At 40.8% G+C, this 17,699-nt stretch overlaps 4 protein-coding genes across 6 annotated transcripts; 2 read left to right on the forward strand and 2 right to left on the reverse strand.

Annotated features, from left to right (window-relative positions):
- The first annotated feature begins 1,788 nt into the window (after window positions 1-1,788).
- On the forward strand, window positions 1,789-3,942 carry LOC108062570 (uncharacterized). The gene has a single exon (XM_044394928.2). It carries the CDS (start codon window positions 2,503-2,505, stop codon window positions 3,940-3,942), a length of 1,440 nt encoding a protein of 479 aa, XP_044250863.2. The 5' UTR covers window positions 1,789-2,502.
- A 235-nt stretch (window positions 3,943-4,177) lies between these two features.
- Window positions 4,178-7,940, reverse strand: Aasdh (Aminoadipate-semialdehyde dehydrogenase). Of its 2 annotated transcripts, XM_017149383.3 has the most exons (6): window positions 7,539-7,940; window positions 7,137-7,475; window positions 6,802-7,083; window positions 6,305-6,738; window positions 4,942-6,242; window positions 4,178-4,876 (listed from the first exon to the last, which is right to left on the reverse strand). In XM_017149383.3, the coding sequence occupies exons 1-6, from the start codon at window positions 7,856-7,858 to the stop codon at window positions 4,463-4,465; spliced, it is 3,090 nt and encodes a 1,029-aa protein (XP_017004872.3). In that variant the 5' UTR covers window positions 7,859-7,940; the 3' UTR covers window positions 4,178-4,462. The 2 variants fall into 2 exon arrangements, with proteins under 2 accessions (XP_017004872.3, XP_070068978.1); XM_070212877.1 differs by lacking the exons at window positions 4,178-4,876; window positions 4,942-6,242 and having other exon boundaries at window positions 6,445-6,746; window positions 6,799-7,083.
- Window positions 7,941-8,171: 231 nt separating this feature from the next.
- Agpat2 (1-Acylglycerol-3-phosphate O-acyltransferase 2) lies at window positions 8,172-14,035 on the reverse strand. 2 transcript variants are annotated; one of them, XM_070219735.1, is made up of 3 exons: window positions 13,710-14,035; window positions 9,283-9,480; window positions 8,172-9,220 (listed from the first exon to the last, which is right to left on the reverse strand). In XM_070219735.1, the coding sequence occupies exons 2-3, from the start codon at window positions 9,456-9,458 to the stop codon at window positions 8,581-8,583; spliced, it is 816 nt and encodes a 271-aa protein (XP_070075836.1). In that variant the 5' UTR covers window positions 9,459-9,480; window positions 13,710-14,035; the 3' UTR covers window positions 8,172-8,580. The 2 variants fall into 2 exon arrangements, with proteins under 2 accessions (XP_070075836.1, XP_017004870.2); XM_017149381.3 differs by lacking the exon at window positions 13,710-14,035 and having other exon boundaries at window positions 9,283-9,563.
- Window positions 14,036-14,482: 447 nt separating this feature from the next.
- prg (piragua) lies at window positions 14,483-16,632 on the forward strand. Its single transcript, XM_017149376.3, has 2 exons — window positions 14,483-14,770; window positions 14,829-16,632. Exons 1-2 carry the CDS (start codon window positions 14,606-14,608, stop codon window positions 16,365-16,367), a joined length of 1,704 nt encoding a protein of 567 aa, XP_017004865.2. The 5' UTR covers window positions 14,483-14,605; the 3' UTR covers window positions 16,368-16,632.
- The last annotated feature ends 1,067 nt before the right edge of the window (window positions 16,633-17,699 follow it).

Raw genomic sequence — 17,699 nt, forward strand, 5'->3', positions numbered from 1 at the left:
CAATTCAGGGTAATGAAAACTCGAAAGAATTTCACCAAAAAACAAAGAATCAGAATACCATTAATGAATTAAACCATAAAGCAAATAAGGATTCAATTAATTCTTCAATTGAGGTTAAGAACGACTTTGCAGTGTTTCATTCAAGAAGCACCGATGAATTACCCGCGACAAAGGTACAGATTAAAGTTTATCCTCGCAATAAAAATACTACAAGTGAGATCAATAATAAGACAGTTCCCAAAGAAGTAAATCCCTCAATTACTGAGGCAAAGGAACATAAAAATAAGGTAAAACAGAAAAACCGAAGGATCAAAACATTTAAAAAAAGTATCCAGTCCAAAGATTTGTTAAAAAATAAATTACCAAAAATAAAATTGTGGCTGGGAAGCCATAAAAGGGCACAAAGAAATTACCCAACGCCCAAAGAGGAGATTTTAAGGTCCGACATATCGAAACAAGAAGCACAACATGAGCCTTCTAAGGATATTTCGAAAACCACTAAATCAATTAATCATTCTGGTACCTACCAAAAATTAAGATCCGCATTCCGATCTCACAACTTCAAGCGGCAAAGTTCAATTGTTAAAGGAAAAGAAAAGTCTGATGAAAGCTTCAATGAAATGGAATTAGAAAATAGAAGCACCAACCAAGTAATCCCATCAAGGTATTTTGAAATCACAAAGTACAACCCTCTTATACACTCATAAAAAAAAATCGAAGAATTTCCTTAAAATCTAGAAAATTCTTTCTTGAATTTTTGCCAAAGGCGACCTCACCTTTGTTTCAAGAAATGGTTTTTTTGAAAGGCACCATTAAAACCAGAAAAAATATTTCTTGTTTTAAGAAATTAAATTTCTTAAAACAAGAAAGGGTTTTTTAGAAAGCCACCATAAAAACAAGAAAAAATATTTCTTAAAACAAGAAAGGCGATTCTTGTTTCAAAGGTGGTTTGTTTCTTGTTTCAAGAAATTAAATTTCTTAAAACAAGAAAGGGTTTTTTAGAAAGGCACCTTTTGAACAAGAAAAATTCTTTCTTGTTTAAATTTCCTTTCAAGAAATTTTATTTCTTGATTTAAGAAATAATATTTCTTGAAGGGAAGTTTTATATTAACACTGAAACCCTAAAAATAAAATGTAACTTGGTTTTTTCTTTTGCATATTTTATTTATTTAAATTTAAAACATTTAACACTGAACATTTAAACAATTTTAAATAACACATTTTTGACTTAAGAAAACATTATTATAACCAAATATGTAGTTGCAGGCATAAAAAATTATTTTCTTCGGCTTTCCTCATCTGGAAAAAAAGAGTTATTGGGATATCAATGATTTGTTTTTAGATAAGAATAGATAGATGTTTTTAGATAATAGATAATAATGTAATGTTAATAATAGCCAAAATACAAACACGTTGGTCAGACGACCGAGAGAGGAGCAAGACAGGTAGAAAATGAAGAAGGAAGGGTTGAAAATCTAATTTCAGAAAGAGCCACATACATACATATATATTTACATACAGTCCTTTGCGCGAAGGGAGACCGAATGTAAGCAGGTCAGATCATGACAATTTTAAGAAGGAGTAGAGAGAAACGTCGCGACGCGTAGGTCAAGCGAGCGAGAGAGAGGAGCAGAATATGAAAGGGTTGAAAATCGGGTTTCAGATCGGGTGAGCCGCGTACATGCATAGATATTTACATGCATACATAAGTATGTCAAACAAATACAACATATTTTTCTTACCTTAGAAGGTTTTAAAACAAAATTACAGCTTCGACAAACCAATTATTTGGCTGTTGCAACTGCAGGTATTTTCACTCTGAAAAATAAATAAAATGCGAGTAATAAGATAAAGTTATTATAGAACTGTACACCCACAAATTTATGTACAAATGTATGTATGTACGTAGCTCTTAGCTAAAAAACAATTCACCTAAATTGGTATACGCTTGTTAAAGAGATTTGAAATGTATCCTTTAATTACATACATACAATTGTACGCCCGCTATACAAAAAATTATATACATATTTACATACCTTTGAATATTCGGAAAAAGGCTTCACCTCTTATCCGCTTGAAAATCACGTCCATCACTCACGAATTTTTTTCACAACTGACGCTCGGGGGATCAGAGAAGTCGGTAGCCGGATAGTAGTCGGGCCGAGTAGGCCCTTCGTCCCACTTCGTTTTTCTTGTCGTTAACATTCGGCAGCCGAAGGAAGTCAATGGCTACTTTCCTATATTCTAGGGTCATTTCATTCATATATTCAAAGGCGATTTTGTCCTAAAATACGTACAAAAATGTTTTGGCTGCGACGGCAAAACAGACATATGAGATTTTCATTTTTCTATTTTTAAGAAAAATTCTTTCTTGAATTTTTTCCATCAAGAAAGGTTTTCTGTATTCAAAGGCCAATTTTCTAATAACAAGAAATTTTTTTTCTATTTTCAAAGGTAGGCCGATTCAATGGCGAGATTTCCAAAATTTAGAAATTAATTTTTATGAGTGTAGGCGACTCTGCGATATTTTATAGGAACACCCTTCCGTTAGTAAAGCAGAGAACATCCACTCCTTTTGGAGCAACCTCTGCTAAACCATTGGATGGTGTAGAAAGGTTGTCCACAAAGCCACTGCTACCCATGTCATCAACGGCCACCGAGATTATCAACCGTTTATACGAGCAAAAAAGAATATCTTTAGAAGAACCAAAAAGATTTCACAAAAAAATCGATACCACGAGATTACAAACCAATAGTACTTTAAACCTTTTACCAAAGTATAGGCAACGGGATCAAATAAATGCAGTGTTGGGCGATTTGCTGGGTAAACATAAGGAGTATTCGGGAATAGCTAAAACCCCTGAGGATGCGCACAAATTAAAGAAAATTCTCAAGTGGCGATACATTCACAATGTGCAAAAGATATTACACAATCATGTCAAGCAGCTTAAAGCCGACATAAACATAGACGGAAGGTCAGAAACAGGATCTAGAAGGTCTCAAGTTTCATATAGGTCTATTCGGGCCAGTTATCAGGTACCAAATAGGTATGCAATGCCTAAAAAATCATCTGATACCGACACTTCCCCGATAAAGCCTATTCACGAAATCTTCATCCGTTCCCAAATGGATTGGTTGAGATCTAGGCTTTTTGATCAGGACGTGGAGAGAATGGAGCAAATGATCATGGGTAGGCATGTGCCTATAAATGAGGACGAACTAGAGATTTTTAGGAAATATAAATATGATCCTCAGCATTACAATATCCTGATACTATCGATTGGCAAACACATTTCTGATGATAAATACGAGGAAAACCTCCCAATCCTGGAGCGAAATTTCCAATTTATAAGCCACCAATTGGAGGCGCTTTCCCGAGAAAAAAGAATAAAGATAATGCAGGACAAAAGCAAAATGCAAAGAGCAGAGGAGGAAGTAGCCTCAAAGAATTCTGGCGATAGCTGCCACTATGAACGTATTGACTTCAATGAAGCCTTTCTGGAAAAAAGGAGGGAAGTTTGGGCAGCATTCATTGCCAAACAGGCTAAGTCACCCACAGAAATTCTTTTGGAAGCTAACCGGAAACAGAAGCGAAAAGCTTTGATTGCCCAAAAAAGGGAAAAACGGAAGCAACGCAAGAAACAAGAGCAGCAGATTCCCAAACACAGGAGGTCGCTCACTGCCCTGTACAGAGCTCCAAGGCTTACGCACCGAGAGCAACAAGCCATCAAGGATATCCGGGAGGAGCTGAAGGGCAGGAAGTCAAAGTGCTCAGTCACATCATTGTGCTGCCTGCAATGCAGCAGGTGCGGCTTGATCTGGACACAGAGGTGTTCCGAAGACTCCACCGATGGAACAGATGAACACATCTGTCCAGTGTACAAATTGAAAGAATCTCAAAGGAGAAGCATATTTCGGAGTGCTGCAGAAATCTGCAACTGAAAGTGTGTAAAAAATTCAGTTGGGAGAGATTTCTGCAGCGCCCCGGATTGTTAATCTTCTAATGTGATTCTTATAAACTATTAAAATATAGGTTAAAATAAAAAAAATATATAATATCTTAAAATATAATATAAGTAAGGAAGCTAGGGGAACAATCGCTTTTTGGTTTAGTTCTTCCGCTTGATATAAATTCATATAAGTTTTAAAATGATTAAGAAAAATCTTAAATACAAAATAAAACTTATTTCTTTATTTATTTATTGTCAAGTTTAAAAGGAAATTATAAATTGCCTATAAGCTTGGTGTTTAATAGTAGCTATAGACAAAATAACACTATATTATTTAAATGTTCTTATTCTGATAATGTTATGAATATTTGACACATTATTATTATTATTGATATTAATTCACGAAAATGAATTTTAAATGCACTCTTTAAACACAATAAGGCACAATATCTTATATTAATTTTAGGTTGCTAGTTTTTGTAAATGGAATTGTTTGGTATTTTAGTAAATATCTAAATGCCCAGACAATACAGAAAGTTATCTCGACATCCCACGTACACCCGTCGAAGGCTCTCAATATAGCAGGCACTGGAAAACACTTCGCCGGGAAGTTTATCTGACCACTGAATCTCGCCATTCCTGAAGTTCATCAGGACGACGCGTCCATCGGTGGCGCCGCACCAAGCCAGGAGTCCATTGGGTTGCACCGTGAGCAGACTGGGCGTTGCATAGATGGGAGCACCCACGTTGGTCTTCCAGTGCAGCTCGAAATCAACCGATTTGGCGCCCGGTGCGGTTTTGCAACGCAGGCAATAGACATGCTTATCAATACAACCGAAGACCACAAAGGAATGTCCCATGAAAGTTGGCGGGGTCTTGACCACCAGCGAGGAGAAGATGTTTCCTTCTGCGGTGTAGGTGGCCAACTAAAAAAATAACATTTTATTAGCTTAAAGCTGATTAAAAGTGCTATCAGAAATATAGTACTCACAATTTTTCCGTTGCCCACATGACAAGCGTGCACTCGGCCAGCAACTTCGGCGGCCAGAAAGATATTGGACTTGGATTCTAGAAGAACAGGCGTGGAGAAAATCGGCTCCCTGTGCTTCTGCGTCCACTCCACAGAGCCATCGGTGATGGCCACACGCGAACAGCTGCCATCTAAAGTGCAGATGATAAGCGACTGTTCGCTGGGCAACTCCAGAGGTCCTGCGAAGATAGCCTTCTCGCCAATCTTCAGGCACCAAAGGACTTCCTGCCGCTCTGCTGATAAACAATAGACGTTGTAGTCCTCTGCATAGCTGCAAACTATGATTCGTCGACCGTCGGCTGTAAGCAAGGGCTGGGACTTAATCATGCCGCCAATTCCCACGCAAAACACATGGTCGCCGTTCTGGGGATTGAAGCCGTACAGACAACCATCGTAGCAGCCAACCATGGCAAGCTGCTCGCTGAGAAAGGTCACCTTGCACTCGATGCGATTGGGCAGTCTGACGACACTAAGTTCGTTGCCCGTCTGTGGATCCAGAGTTCGCAAAATTTTGGAATGTGCGCCCACGCAAATGAAGCGTCCTTCGTATTCATTTACTGGGGAGTCTATGCACTTATCGAAGTTTACCTTCCAGTGAAACTGAAGCTTGAGGACCGGCTGTTCAATTCGTTTGATTACCAAGCCGCCTTGGCAGGAACTAACTGCCGCCATTTCACCGGACTTCCGCTTGATACTGTTGGCCACCAACTTTGCCGTGTCCAAGAACCTTAAGACTGTTCGTAAGGGTACGTTCTCGTCCAGCAGCATCTCGAACAGGTGACGCTGCTCATCATCGATGCACATTTGAAGGCCTATCTCCCGGCAAATGGTGATGGCGTGGAAGGATGTGCCACCCGCCTGGCGAAAGCTCAAGTCATAGCCACAGGGATCAGTGCTCTCCATTTTCTGCCTCTTCGCCGCTGTATCATCAGTCTGTTCCACACATTCCAGTCTATCGTGCAGATAGCTCTTCAATATTTGCTGAGCGGGTTGAGCAAGGGGAATGCACATCTTGAGCAGTTGTTGCTTGTCCAGTTTGCCATGAACGTTGCACGGGAAGTGTTGCAGGTAGACAAACCTATCTGGCTGCTCTGCAATCGACACCTTGGAGAGTATGTCAAAGGTCTGGGCCCGCTGTTGAACTCGGGTCTTTGTTTCTAAGGTGCGAATGCAGCAGATGAGCTTTTGCAAATCCTCCAGCCAAAGGCAATTCGTCAGTTCGCTGCTGAGTAGGCACTTTTGTATTTTGCGAGTGATTAAACCTGCATTTATGTAGGGTAATTTATAAACTTATATTATTTTTAAGTAGAGAAGTAATGCTCACCCAAGCTAATGCGATTTCCGGCTCTCTTCACCACATCGTTTGTTCTTTCCCCATAAAATAATGTACCATCCTTCTCCCGCGTGACCAGATCTCCAGTCGCTCTGAAACAAATGCCGGAATCGTCTTTTGAAGTATCCACTTTGTCATCTATCTGTGGTATATAGCAACGCCGCGTGGCACTGCCCAGAAAGAGCTCTCCTTGGTTCGAATCCTTGTCGTTCTGGAACTCAATCCTTATAACCGTATCCTCGTCAATGGGCGTGCCTAAAGGCACTGGTGTCTGTAGAGACTGCACGATGTGCAGGAGACTCCAGCAGGATATCTCTGTGATTCCGTAGATGTTGCAAATGTGTTTCTGCAACAGGACACTCGAATCCATCCAAGTAACGAGCTCAGCACTCGAGGGAAACGGTTCACCGCCAAGGAGCAGCACTCTAAAAAGGATTTAAATATATCAAGGAAATTCCATATATGTATTTTTCCTAATCTTTTCGCACCTGAGTGAACTGGACCTGCTCAACACTCGATCTCTGATACAAGTGGCTCCAAATTGCCGGAACAGTGACGGCGTCATCTGCAGAATTGTAATGCCCGGCGTGGCGAGGTTGTCGGGAAAGAGGGCACATAGCAACTTGCTGGGAGATTCCCTAATAGAATGCCGGCTGGTCAGTAAAGTAGAACCATTTTGCAGAGCCAGAAAGAACTCCACCACGAAGGGATCAAAGGTGCAGGGTGTTCCAAGGTAAATGATGTCGGCCATAGAAATGTTGAGCTTCTGGCTTGGAGAAAATGACGATTAGTTTGGGCATATATATGCTGAACGACCACTTACCTGAGCGCCACAATGTCGTGGGCGATGCACTCGTAGGGCACATGTACAATCTTTGGGCTTCCTGTACTTCCGGTGGTTGTAATAGTATAGCACATATTGGCAGGGAGGGACTTCTTGGTAGATACATTAAGATCGCTGGATTTATGCTTCACCATATACATTTTGCAGACCTCCTTTAAGACCAGGATGGTAAACATGCTCTCAAAATGCAACGGAGACACGGACAAATGCTTGTTGGCCACAATATAGTCCACTCCGGCGGCGCACATCTGTTCGTGCAGCTCCTGGGAGAGCATCATCTTGTCCGTGGGAAAGAAGTGGCACTTGTGGTTGAGTATCCTGCAAGATTACATTCATTAATTCGGATAAAAGAAAAGGGATAGCAGTTAGCATGACTCCTACGCTAGAATCAGAAGACAAGAGGCTGGCGTGTGCTCTGTGATTCGAAGGGCAATTCCTGATCCGGATGGAATCTTGTCCTGCAGGAAATTCAGCAATATCTGTACTTCTTCAACCGCCGTGCCATACGTCACGATCATGTCCTCGCTCTCCATGCGTTTTATTAGAAAGGGAACATCCTTAAAAGTTCGGATTCTGTTGATGTCGTACAGCTTTTCCGGCTGCTCCCCGGTTGATTCCTTTGATTCTAGTTTCTCACTGGGAGGCTCCTCTTCGGGCGGTGAATCTCCAGTCAATCCAAGATTTATCTCGCCACTTGACATTTTAATTGAAACTTGGTTTACAAAACAAAACGAATAAAATTAAAATAAATTAACAGAAAATGTTTTGTTTATCTTTTGTATTGCCGCCAATCGATATCGGAAGAAACAGCTGTTTGTCTGCGGATGGTACACAAACGATAACTTTTATAAATTTGGAAACATATGTTTTCAAATTTAAAAAGTCCGCCCATTTAAACTACAGTTTAAAATATTATCAGAAATATTAGAATTCAAAATGTTGTGAAATAGCCAGGTTCTTGTAAGCCAATTTCTTGTTCTTGAAAGCGCCAAAAATAAAATCCCCGTCAAACACTTTTATTTTAAAATCTGTTATTGTTCATTGCGAAATGTTTTATTAAATAGTCTCATTTCATTATTCACATATAAATCAATATATTATTCGCATTAAGCTAAACATCTAACAAATGTGCTCTTTCTTCTTTTGTAAAAATTTCTTTTGTGATTTTTCTTTTGGTCACAAAAAAAGCTCTAGGCATACACACGAATGTGCTGGAGGTAAAACAGTTAATATTAATCGAAAATACACCCATAACATGATTCAGTGAAGCGTAATAGTAGGCAAATGGTCCACGTCCCTTACGTTTTGATTCCTCTTTTTCACGCTTAGAAAAATCTTGTAGATTCAATACAAATTAAATCCTCTAGCAGGAACTAGTGTATTATTTTCATGTAACCTGAGTTAATTCGTAGCCTAACCAGTCCTATGACTGCTTCTTCGAGCTCAAGGCTAGGCCTTCTTTACTCAGCTTCGTGTATTCCGTCTGCATGATGGACTGGCACTCGTCGATCAGCAGCTGAATATGCTCCTTCTGGTACTTCTCGGTCGACACCTCTGGAAGGATGTGGATGAGGGCGTGGCCGGGGCGGAAGGTCTTCTTCTCGTCGTCCATGAACGAGTACTTCGATATGACCACCGGCTGGATGGGACTCTTGCCCTGGAGGGCGATGTGGAACGAGCCCTTCTTGAAGGGCAGCAGCGAGTCCTTGGTGTTGCGAGTGCCCTCGGGGAAGAGCAGCAGCTTGCAGTTCCGCTCCTGTATCGCCTTGGCCTCCTTCTGCAGCGAGTTGATCGAATCGGTCTTGCGGGACCGATTGATGTACAGAGTTCCCCAGAGCCAAGCTCCAATGCCAAAGAAGGGTATGTAGAGAACCTCCTTCTTCGAGACAACAGTGGCTCTGCCAATCACTGGCCACAAGTAGGCCAGCACGCACAGATCCACGGCACTCTGGTGATTCATGATCACCACTGCACCGTGATCCTTACGGACATTCTCCAGACCCCGAACCTCCATCGTGATGCCCATTAGGCGGCACAGCTGCCGGAAGCACCAAGATGGGAAGCTATAAATAAAAAATAAATAAATAAAAAAAAAATAAAAATAGTCATGTGATAAAGTACTTACAGCGCATTTCGGTAATCCCTTGGTCGCAGGATCATAAAAGGCACACAAATCAGGACTATAGCCCCCGCTCCAAAGAATATAAAGATCATGCGCATTTGATAGGGAGCTTTGGCCATAGCACTCAGTATTAAAGCCACCACGCAGGCAAGACCAATTACTTCGCAGGTGCAAGCCATTTTGAAAAGCTAAAAGGTCCTTCTGAAAGAATTAAAAAAATTTATTTTGAGTACGAATTTTTAAAATCTAGTGGAACAAATCTAGGCTAGGACAACTATTTTTAAACAAATTGTTGGTAATGGACATTTTACGCCTAGCTTTCTAAAACTAAAATCAGTGTGATCTTTGGCTACTTTGAATCGATATTTACAACCAGGGAACGTAACTGTTATAAGTTTTATTTTAAAAATCACACTTTAACAGTTATTTTCTGATTTGTAAAGTAAAACTCAAAGAATAACTGTTATTTTTTGAGTTTTATAATAAAAGTTGACAAATAACAGTTATTCGACGTGATCAAAATAAAACTCAAACTTGATTTATGGCGATTTTGTGGGTAAACAAAATTTTAAAAAAATATAGGTATAAAATATGCGCGGTTGCCTTTTTTAAAAAAGCACGGGTATCATGTTTTTTTTAATTATTTCATTTTTTCAAAAATGTCAAGAGAATAACTGTTATTCATAAAAATCAAAAAATAACAGTTATTTTTTGAGTTTTATTATAAAAATAAAAAAATAAAAATCATTACGGATTTGTAAACTACAATGGCTAATAAAAATTGTGGTGTATTTAAAAAATTTTTAGGACCCTTCTAAGTGCGTGATTTTTTTGTATGAAAAATTTACAATAACAGTTATTTTCGTTCCCTGTTTACAACTCCCATGTCATTAGTGAAAATCAACGTTCGTTATTTAGCTAATTTCAATCATATCAAGTCAATATAAACAGACTTGGTATTATTACGGGATCGTTCCATAATTCAATTGTCTCTAATTTGCATACTGCCTTGATTGGTCAATAAATTATCATGCATGCGTTTTTCAGCTCTAAACTTAATGGCCCATTCAAAGTAAGCACTTAGAATACAACAAAAAAAGGGTTTCGCACAAAGTGGGCTGGTTCTTATGCTTTATGGGCAGCACTTCTAGAGATCTCAAGATCGATTATAAATTCATGAGCGATATCCCTCTGGTAACAAACCTTTTGACAACCTTAACAAGGTCGGCACACGTCCGATACGGCCGATTGGACAAATAAAACTGAAGAGACCCATGCCAGGTGGAACCGTTTAAACTGGGAATTGCGAAAGGCTTATCAACAATTGTCCAACTGCTTTTGTTTGGATTAAGGCACTGAACTTTGATATCTCGCTTGTATTATACATAAGTTAAACGTTCGATTGAGAGCCGAAAAGTTTCTTAATCAGCTTTTGGTAAAACCATGACGAATAGTACAAAGATTCGTGAGATCAGAATAGTATTCAACAGTTGGTGATATGCCTTAAGTGGCGAACAAAAGAGGTATGTACTTTCGCTTAAAGATTACTGTTGGTTTAGGGTATGGTAATCTTTTTATAGATACAGTTTTTTCCAATATTTATGAAATCGCCCGATCTACCTAATCAAAAGATTACACAAAATAATAAAATACTTATGTTGGACTAATCTTAACATTAAAAACATGATACGCCGGTACAACCAAACCCAATTTAAGCTAACAGAAATTATAATTGTTACTTTTCTAACTTTTGGTTGAATAATTAGCAGGTGAACTCATTATCTCATTAAATATAGATACACTAACTAACTAACGTAGTAGTACAGGCAAAAGTCGGTTGAAACTCACAGTTCAGACTTTGACATACAGGGTAAAGCTCATCTATAGGGACATATTTACTCCACACCCTATAACTATAACTCGAGTTATTACCCACAAAATGTTGCGTGTATTATTCAACAGTTGCCCTGTTGCCAAGGGTACTTCAAAAATTAGAAGTCTACTTGAGACTGGTAAATTGTTGCTCAAAATTTGTCACATGATCCTTTTATCTTTACGACCACATCATCTCAATATTAAATTCAGCCGCTAGCTCTAATCAGAATGTTAGCCTATTTTCAATTGTTTTGTCGACCTATAAGATACTCTTTATGACGACTTCTAATGTTGGCAATAGCAATTATGACAATTATAATAATCGTTACAGATACAACTTTAGGCTATTTGAGCTGCGAATTGATGTCAAACTGTTGATACTGGCGTGACCTTTTGGGGAGTAATTACGTGTTGAATGGGTCGTTTGCTTTAATCAAGCGCCGGGATCAGAGGTAATGGGCATTAACTGCCTTGGACTTTCATTGATTTTTTCCTGAGCATGTACGAAAATCTTAATGCTATACAAATTTTCTTCTAACATCATATTATGACTGCTAACTTTGTATATAATTTGCAATACGATAAGAGGTTCCCGATATTGCGGCTCTGTAATGGGTCATAAACGGCTTCTGTTATTAATTCTGCAGAAAACAAACGCTTGGCGATAATATTTCCAGGTATTTATCGTTTTTCGTACTTTTTGGGAGGGGCTTATTGCTGGCTTACTAGGTTTCTGATTATCAAGGAAATATTCATATATTTTCAAAGACTCAATGATTAATACATAACTAGCTCTTTCCTTAAATATATGTTTTGTTTTTATTCTGTTCAATATCACTAATATTAAAACAAATTGTTTAGCTTAACTTAATTTACTTTGTAATAAAACCTAGCTTGCAACTTAGTTCTTTTTGTTTAAGAGTAGAGCCTTTATTACCGAGAACCCATTAAGCAGTGGGTACTTGGGGTTATTATAGAGAGTAAAAAAATGTAATGAAAACTACTCATTTGGTTTTACAGCCTGTAAGTGAATAGAATGCAAATGAAGAAATTTCACAAAAGCATTATGCACACCCCCTCTTGCCATTTAAACTCGGGTTGAATTTCCTGCCAGTGTGCTGAAATCAATTTGTCAACTGGAAATGTTTGACTTTTTGTTTACAATTTCTGTATCTCGAAGGGGTTATGAAGGGGGTTTGGTTTTCATTATCTTTTTGACAATCGCCGCAGAGCTTTCTGTGTGCGACAGCGGAACATCGATTCATTCAGCTAGCATAAGCTCAGGTTGCTGATAAGATTGTGGCATGATTCCACGTTGGAGAGTGATAGGCGTTATTTTACTACAACCATCGTACGCATGTGACGGGCGTGGAGAATAACTATATTCCGGACCCGGGTCTGGATCTCCCCTGCAGTCTCAATTTGCCAGCCAATTTAGCGTCAGCGCTTCGAGTCAAGTTCAAAGTCAACGAGTGCACAGTATAGAGCCGCCAGCGGAGGAGGGTTCTAAAACTAGACCCAACTTGAGTCACGACACCGATTCATTAGATCTGATGATCGGACTTTCCTCGTCGAATGATCATTGTCTCCCGCGTAATTGGCGAGTGGAATGTTTGGAACCTTAATCTTGTTTGTTTTTCAATAATATACAAAACCTGAAACGATTTTTATGTGCCTGTCACTTGCAATATTGGCTATGTTTAAAGTCACTGTATACAAATGTATGCATTTAAGTAACTAGTCTCGCAGGCTATACACCATATCGAATAGCAGGGTGATATTTATTGATTCAGTACTGTGATACCATCCGTTTAAACAGGTTTTTAATTGAACTATTAAAATATAAATCCAATCTTTGGCAATAAAGATAGAAATAAAAATAACACTCTTTTCTAAGCATTTTGCACATAGTCCCTTGATTTAAAGCATGCGTTTAAAAGGTATAGTATTTAGGCCACAATATTTGTAAGTTCATCACATTATAAATTCTCTTTTTTCCTCTTTAAGGTCGTAAATTATTTACGCACAAAATCATTATCTTACACGCTATGGCAACTGGGGAAAGTGAGGAATCCCAATAACCTAAAATCAACAGGGACCTAGCGGCCAAAAAAGTGGAACTCATGGGAGTTAAAAGGCGGCGAAGGTAAAGTTTGAGGTCTGAAAGGAACGGCGTCAGCAGGACGACTGGTACACAGGAAATATTATTTGTAATATTTCAATATTAAAATCTGTAATCCAAGGACATGGAAGTATTTAATTGTTCCTTGCAGCAGGAGAATAATATTATATGTTTAAATGTTTAAAATGATAAAGCCTATCTTCATATCACATAGAATATTTTTTTGTGTGCATCAGGAAAGAGAGTCATAAATGTACACGGGGTTGCGTCGCCTTGCCTGTTTTTTTGTATTCCTCCAGGAATAACACACAAACCGCATGGAAGAGGAAGGAGAGCGCAAGGAGCAGAAGGAACAGGAGCATAATAAAGACAGAATGCTTGTGGGGGGACAACAGCAACAACAACCACAACAGCTTAAATAGTACAAACTCACGAAACAGTTATTTCCCCTTTTGGGTGGAAAATTGTTGCTGCTCGCCGCTAATTCCTCTCTGTTATTGTTGTTGCTGCTGCGTAAGCGTAGGCGTAACAGTTGTTTTGCCGCTGTATGTGTAACTGTGTGTTCTAGTGTAATTTACAGCATCTGCTGAGCAATAAATTCCACTAAACGGATCGTGACCAATTGCAAATAAACTTGTAACGCACTGCAATTAAACACAAAACCGAGCCAGCACTTAATCCTGATCAACCAAAAGGGATATTCTCGCGTTCGCCGAGATTTCCGCACCGAGAGAACGTCCGCACGTCCGCGTTAATCAAGAGTTCGTTTGCAATTGAAAAAGCTTTTGCTTCGCCTGTTTACCGCGTTTCCGTTTAACCTGTATGCGGTGAAGGGAAGTGTGTACAATGTACATATTAGGTACTTATTATCACTACAATTTTCTTGGGTACAGTTAAAATATTTGTACCTTAACTGTGACTCAACAAGTGTCAGCCCGAAAGGAAGTAATTTATTTTTCGTCCTATTTACTTAAATGGCTAAGTATTCATTTTTAGATTTATGAATAAACGTAGAGCTCTCACATTTATAATTTTTATTTTTATTACTTCTAATAAAAAAATATTTAAAACTCTTAACAAAATGAAAATACTTAAATTACATTTTAACAATTCTTTTTAATAAGCAGCCCACCGTGCCAGAGTATATCGATAGCCCCTGCTAATCGATTTCAACATGTTGCGAAATTTGACTTTATATCGATACTATCGTGAGTGGTTCTGTCCACCTCTAATGCAAAACGCGTTTTTTTTCTGCCGGTGCGGCTTTGTTGCTAATATTGGCCAAAATAGGTAAATTTAGGCAAATCCGTGTTCTCTGAGAGCCACAAAATGCATATACCGGAGACCGACGTCACCCCGGATCGGGATGTGAACACCTGCCGGCTGTGCCACCGAGAAACGGATGCCAATTCGCCCAATATTTTCGAGAGCTCGGTGGCGTGCTGCAAGGATGTGTCCATCGCGGAGGTTTCCCAGGCTCTGTGGAGTGTTCAGGTGAGTCCCGTGTCCTTCGACAATCCATCACATCAATACTTTATACCCCCCTTTTCAGTATGATCGCCATGAGTTGCTGTCCGAGCTCATTTGCCCGGAGTGTCTGGAGATCCTGGAGGATGCCTTCGAGCAGCGGCGGGGAATGCAGGAGCGGGAGCAGTCGCTGCAGGAGCAGCTAAAGGACCTGATCAGGGAGGATGCCAAGTACCGGCCCGGCTTGAATGGCAATCCAGGAGAATTTATGCCCGAGGAGGGATGCATCATCGTGGACGTTGACCCGGAAAAGCTGGCGGAGTCCAGTGAGGATGAGTTTGCCCTGGGCTCAGACGGAGAGTATGAAAACTACGAGGACGACGACGAGGACGAGGAGGAAGACTATGATGAGGAGGACGAGGAAGAGGGCCAGAATGGCGAGGATGTGGAAATGCCGCTGGGCATGGATGCGGCCCAGATGGCGGCACAAAAGGCCGTTGCCGCGGATGTGAACTCCGCGACGGTACGACCCAAGCGCGCTTTCCTCTGCCAGTACTGCGATCTGGGCTTCACCCTGCCTTCCGACTGTCAGGAGCACGAGCGAAGCGCCCACGATCCTACTGCACCTTTCGCCTGCGCCTACTGCAACCTCAGAATGGTCACACGGCCCGCTTTGATTTCGCACATCAAGACGCTTCACGATCCGGATCGTCCATACGTCTGCGCTCACTGCAGGAAAGGATTTGTGCGACGCTCTGATCTGAAGAAGCACACAATTGTACACACGGGCGTGCGACCCTACACCTGCAACGTGTGCTCCAAGAGCTTCTCGCGGAACACCAATCTGACCAAGCACATGCGCATCCACAGCGGCGTCAAGCCGTTCGTTTGCCAGCAGTGCCCGCGTTCTTTCCAGACGGCAGTGGAAATGATGAGGCACTCGCGATCCCACGGCGAAGTGAAGGCTTTTCAATGTGGCCGCTGCCCCTACTCGTTCTCACGCAAGGATAAATTGATGGCCCACCAGCAAGTTCACACCAGGCGAGATGTGGAGCAGCAGCAGCAGCAAATGGGACTACTTCCTCCGCTGGAGGGCGATCTAGCGCATCTCCAGCAGCAGCAGCAGCAGCAGGCGTTCCAGGCGAAGCAAAAACCTCAGCCACAATCTAAGAACTCTCGCAATCACCGATGCGATGTTTGCGATCGCGGTTTCCAGCGGGAGCGCGACCTGCAACGCCATCGAGCCCTCCACATGGACTCGCTGTTCGCCTGCAAGACATGTAACCAAGGTTTCAACCGACGCGAGCAACTGCATCGCCATGAACTGGAGGCCCATGGACCCAGCTTTACGTGTGGCATCTGCTGCATCAGCTTCCTCCATCAAATAGAGTTGGAGAATCACCTGAAGGTTCATCAGTTGCAGCACAAGATGGCGCAGCGGGCGCAGGAGGCTTCTATCTTGCCCCTCAAAATGGCCGAGCAGGCGCCAGTGGCCATGATGGCTCCGTTGGTCCAGGAACCACCGCCACCCATGCGACCCTCGGCCGCTGAACTCTCGTTCTACAGCAACATGATTCCCACCATGAATCTGGGCTTCTACAGCGAAACAAGACCCGAGGAGTAGCGTTACTTAAACTAAGCTTAGTAAGTAGATTTAAAAAGTGTGTAAAGTCAAGGCTGTTTTAGGCGTTCACAAGGATTTCATTAGATTTTTAATCCTCAGCCTAATTTTTGCCAAAATGTAGCTTAGAGATTGATAAATGGCCAAACCAGAAAAGTAGGTTTAGCCACTAACTATTTTATTTGAAATCTAATTGGTTTTTACGAATAGGTTAAAATGGTTGACTGAAATTTTAAAGATAATAAAAATACAATTTGCGTCAATTGGTCAGCATATAAAAATGTTTTTATGATTAAGATTAATTTTTAAATTTTAATTAGCATTAAATTTTTTTTATATTTTTATTAAATTTTCAAAGTAAACACCACATTTCCCAGGTGAACATGTTGCATGCAACAAGTCAGTATTTAAAAATGGTTCTTATTTTATGATTAAGATTATTTTTTAGATTTAAATTAGCATTTTAAAATTATATTTTATATTTATCTTAAATTTCCACGGTAAACACCTTTGACTAGCACACTTCCCAGGTGAACATGTTGCATGCAACAAGTTGCAAGTAGTCCGATCCGAAGACAGTCTTCTGAGAAAGCTTCAGAAACCTGCAGATGGTTTTCCGAGGTCGCCTCGTACGGTAGTCCCTCGGTCTGTGCTCGGAACTCGATCGCCTGCAGATATCGTAATCTCCTCGAAGTGCTCGCAGTGAATTGTGCTGGTGCTGACAGTGTAACGCTTGATAGAATAATAAATAATAAGAATAAGAGGGGGAGATCCACAGAGAAATGTGGCCAAGCTGCCATAAATAAAGTGCGGATTTCAAACGAGACGATAAATCTATTCCCGAAACGGGCACGCAATCGAGGGAATTCGAACTCATCTCACAGTTCGTTTGCGTTTGGATAGGATAGGATAGGTTCAGGTTCCGCTGAGAGCGGTAAGTACGCAATTACCTTGGCACCGGGAAGGGTCACTTCGTCGGCGATTTATGTCTTGGGTGTTTAGGTGTTGGCGTTCCCGCTGGGCGCCCTCGGTTGCCATTCTCCCACCGCCTTTCGGGCTCCACTCATCCGCAGCAATGACAAATGAACATGTTGCCGTGGCAATGATCAGCGGTCCGCAGAGTTTTCCTTTGATTGAATTGAAATATCCACAAGGTTCGGGGGGATATCTGTATAGCAAGGATGGGGAAACCTCAGCTATTTATTGGATGGCAGCTTGCAGCTTGCATGATTTGAGTAGCGACTTTTGTCATTCCCAAAAAGATAAGGGGCACGAGAGGCACTCGCACATAAAAGGCAGCTGCCAGTGGCCAGACATCGATTCCTTCGTGTCGTC

Source organism: Drosophila takahashii, chromosome 2L (genome assembly GCF_030179915.1).
Source record: "Drosophila takahashii strain IR98-3 E-12201 chromosome 2L, DtakHiC1v2, whole genome shotgun sequence".
Lineage (NCBI taxonomy): Eukaryota > Metazoa > Arthropoda > Insecta > Diptera > Drosophilidae > Drosophila > Drosophila takahashii.

Bases quoted from the DNA above. Each gene is read 5' to 3' on its own strand.
- Agpat2 (XM_070219735.1), bottom strand. From the start codon at position 9,458: ATGGCTTGCACCTGCGAAGTAATTGGTCTTGCCTGCGTGGTGGCTTTA. The intron at 9,221-9,282 runs GTAAGTACTTTA...TTTTATTTATAG, and splicing joins AGGGATTACCGAAATGCGCT to CTTCCCATCTTGGTGCTTCC.
- LOC108062570 (XM_044394928.2), top strand. From the start codon at position 2,503: ATGAGTGTAGGCGACTCTGCGATATTTTATAGGAACACCCTTCCGTTA.
- prg (XM_017149376.3), top strand. From the start codon at position 14,606: ATGCATATACCGGAGACCGACGTCACCCCGGATCGGGATGTGAACACC. The intron at 14,771-14,828 runs GTGAGTCCCGTG...CCCCCTTTTCAG, and splicing joins AGGCTCTGTGGAGTGTTCAG to TATGATCGCCATGAGTTGCT.
- Aasdh (XM_017149383.3), bottom strand. From the start codon at position 7,858: ATGTCAAGTGGCGAGATAAATCTTGGATTGACTGGAGATTCACCGCCC. The intron at 6,739-6,801 runs GTGCGAAAAGAT...AATCCTTTTTAG, and splicing joins AGCAGGTCCAGTTCACTCAG to AGTGCTGCTCCTTGGCGGTG. The intron at 4,877-4,941 runs GTGAGTACTATA...TTATTTTTTTAG, and splicing joins ATGTGGGCAACGGAAAAATT to TTGGCCACCTACACCGCAGA.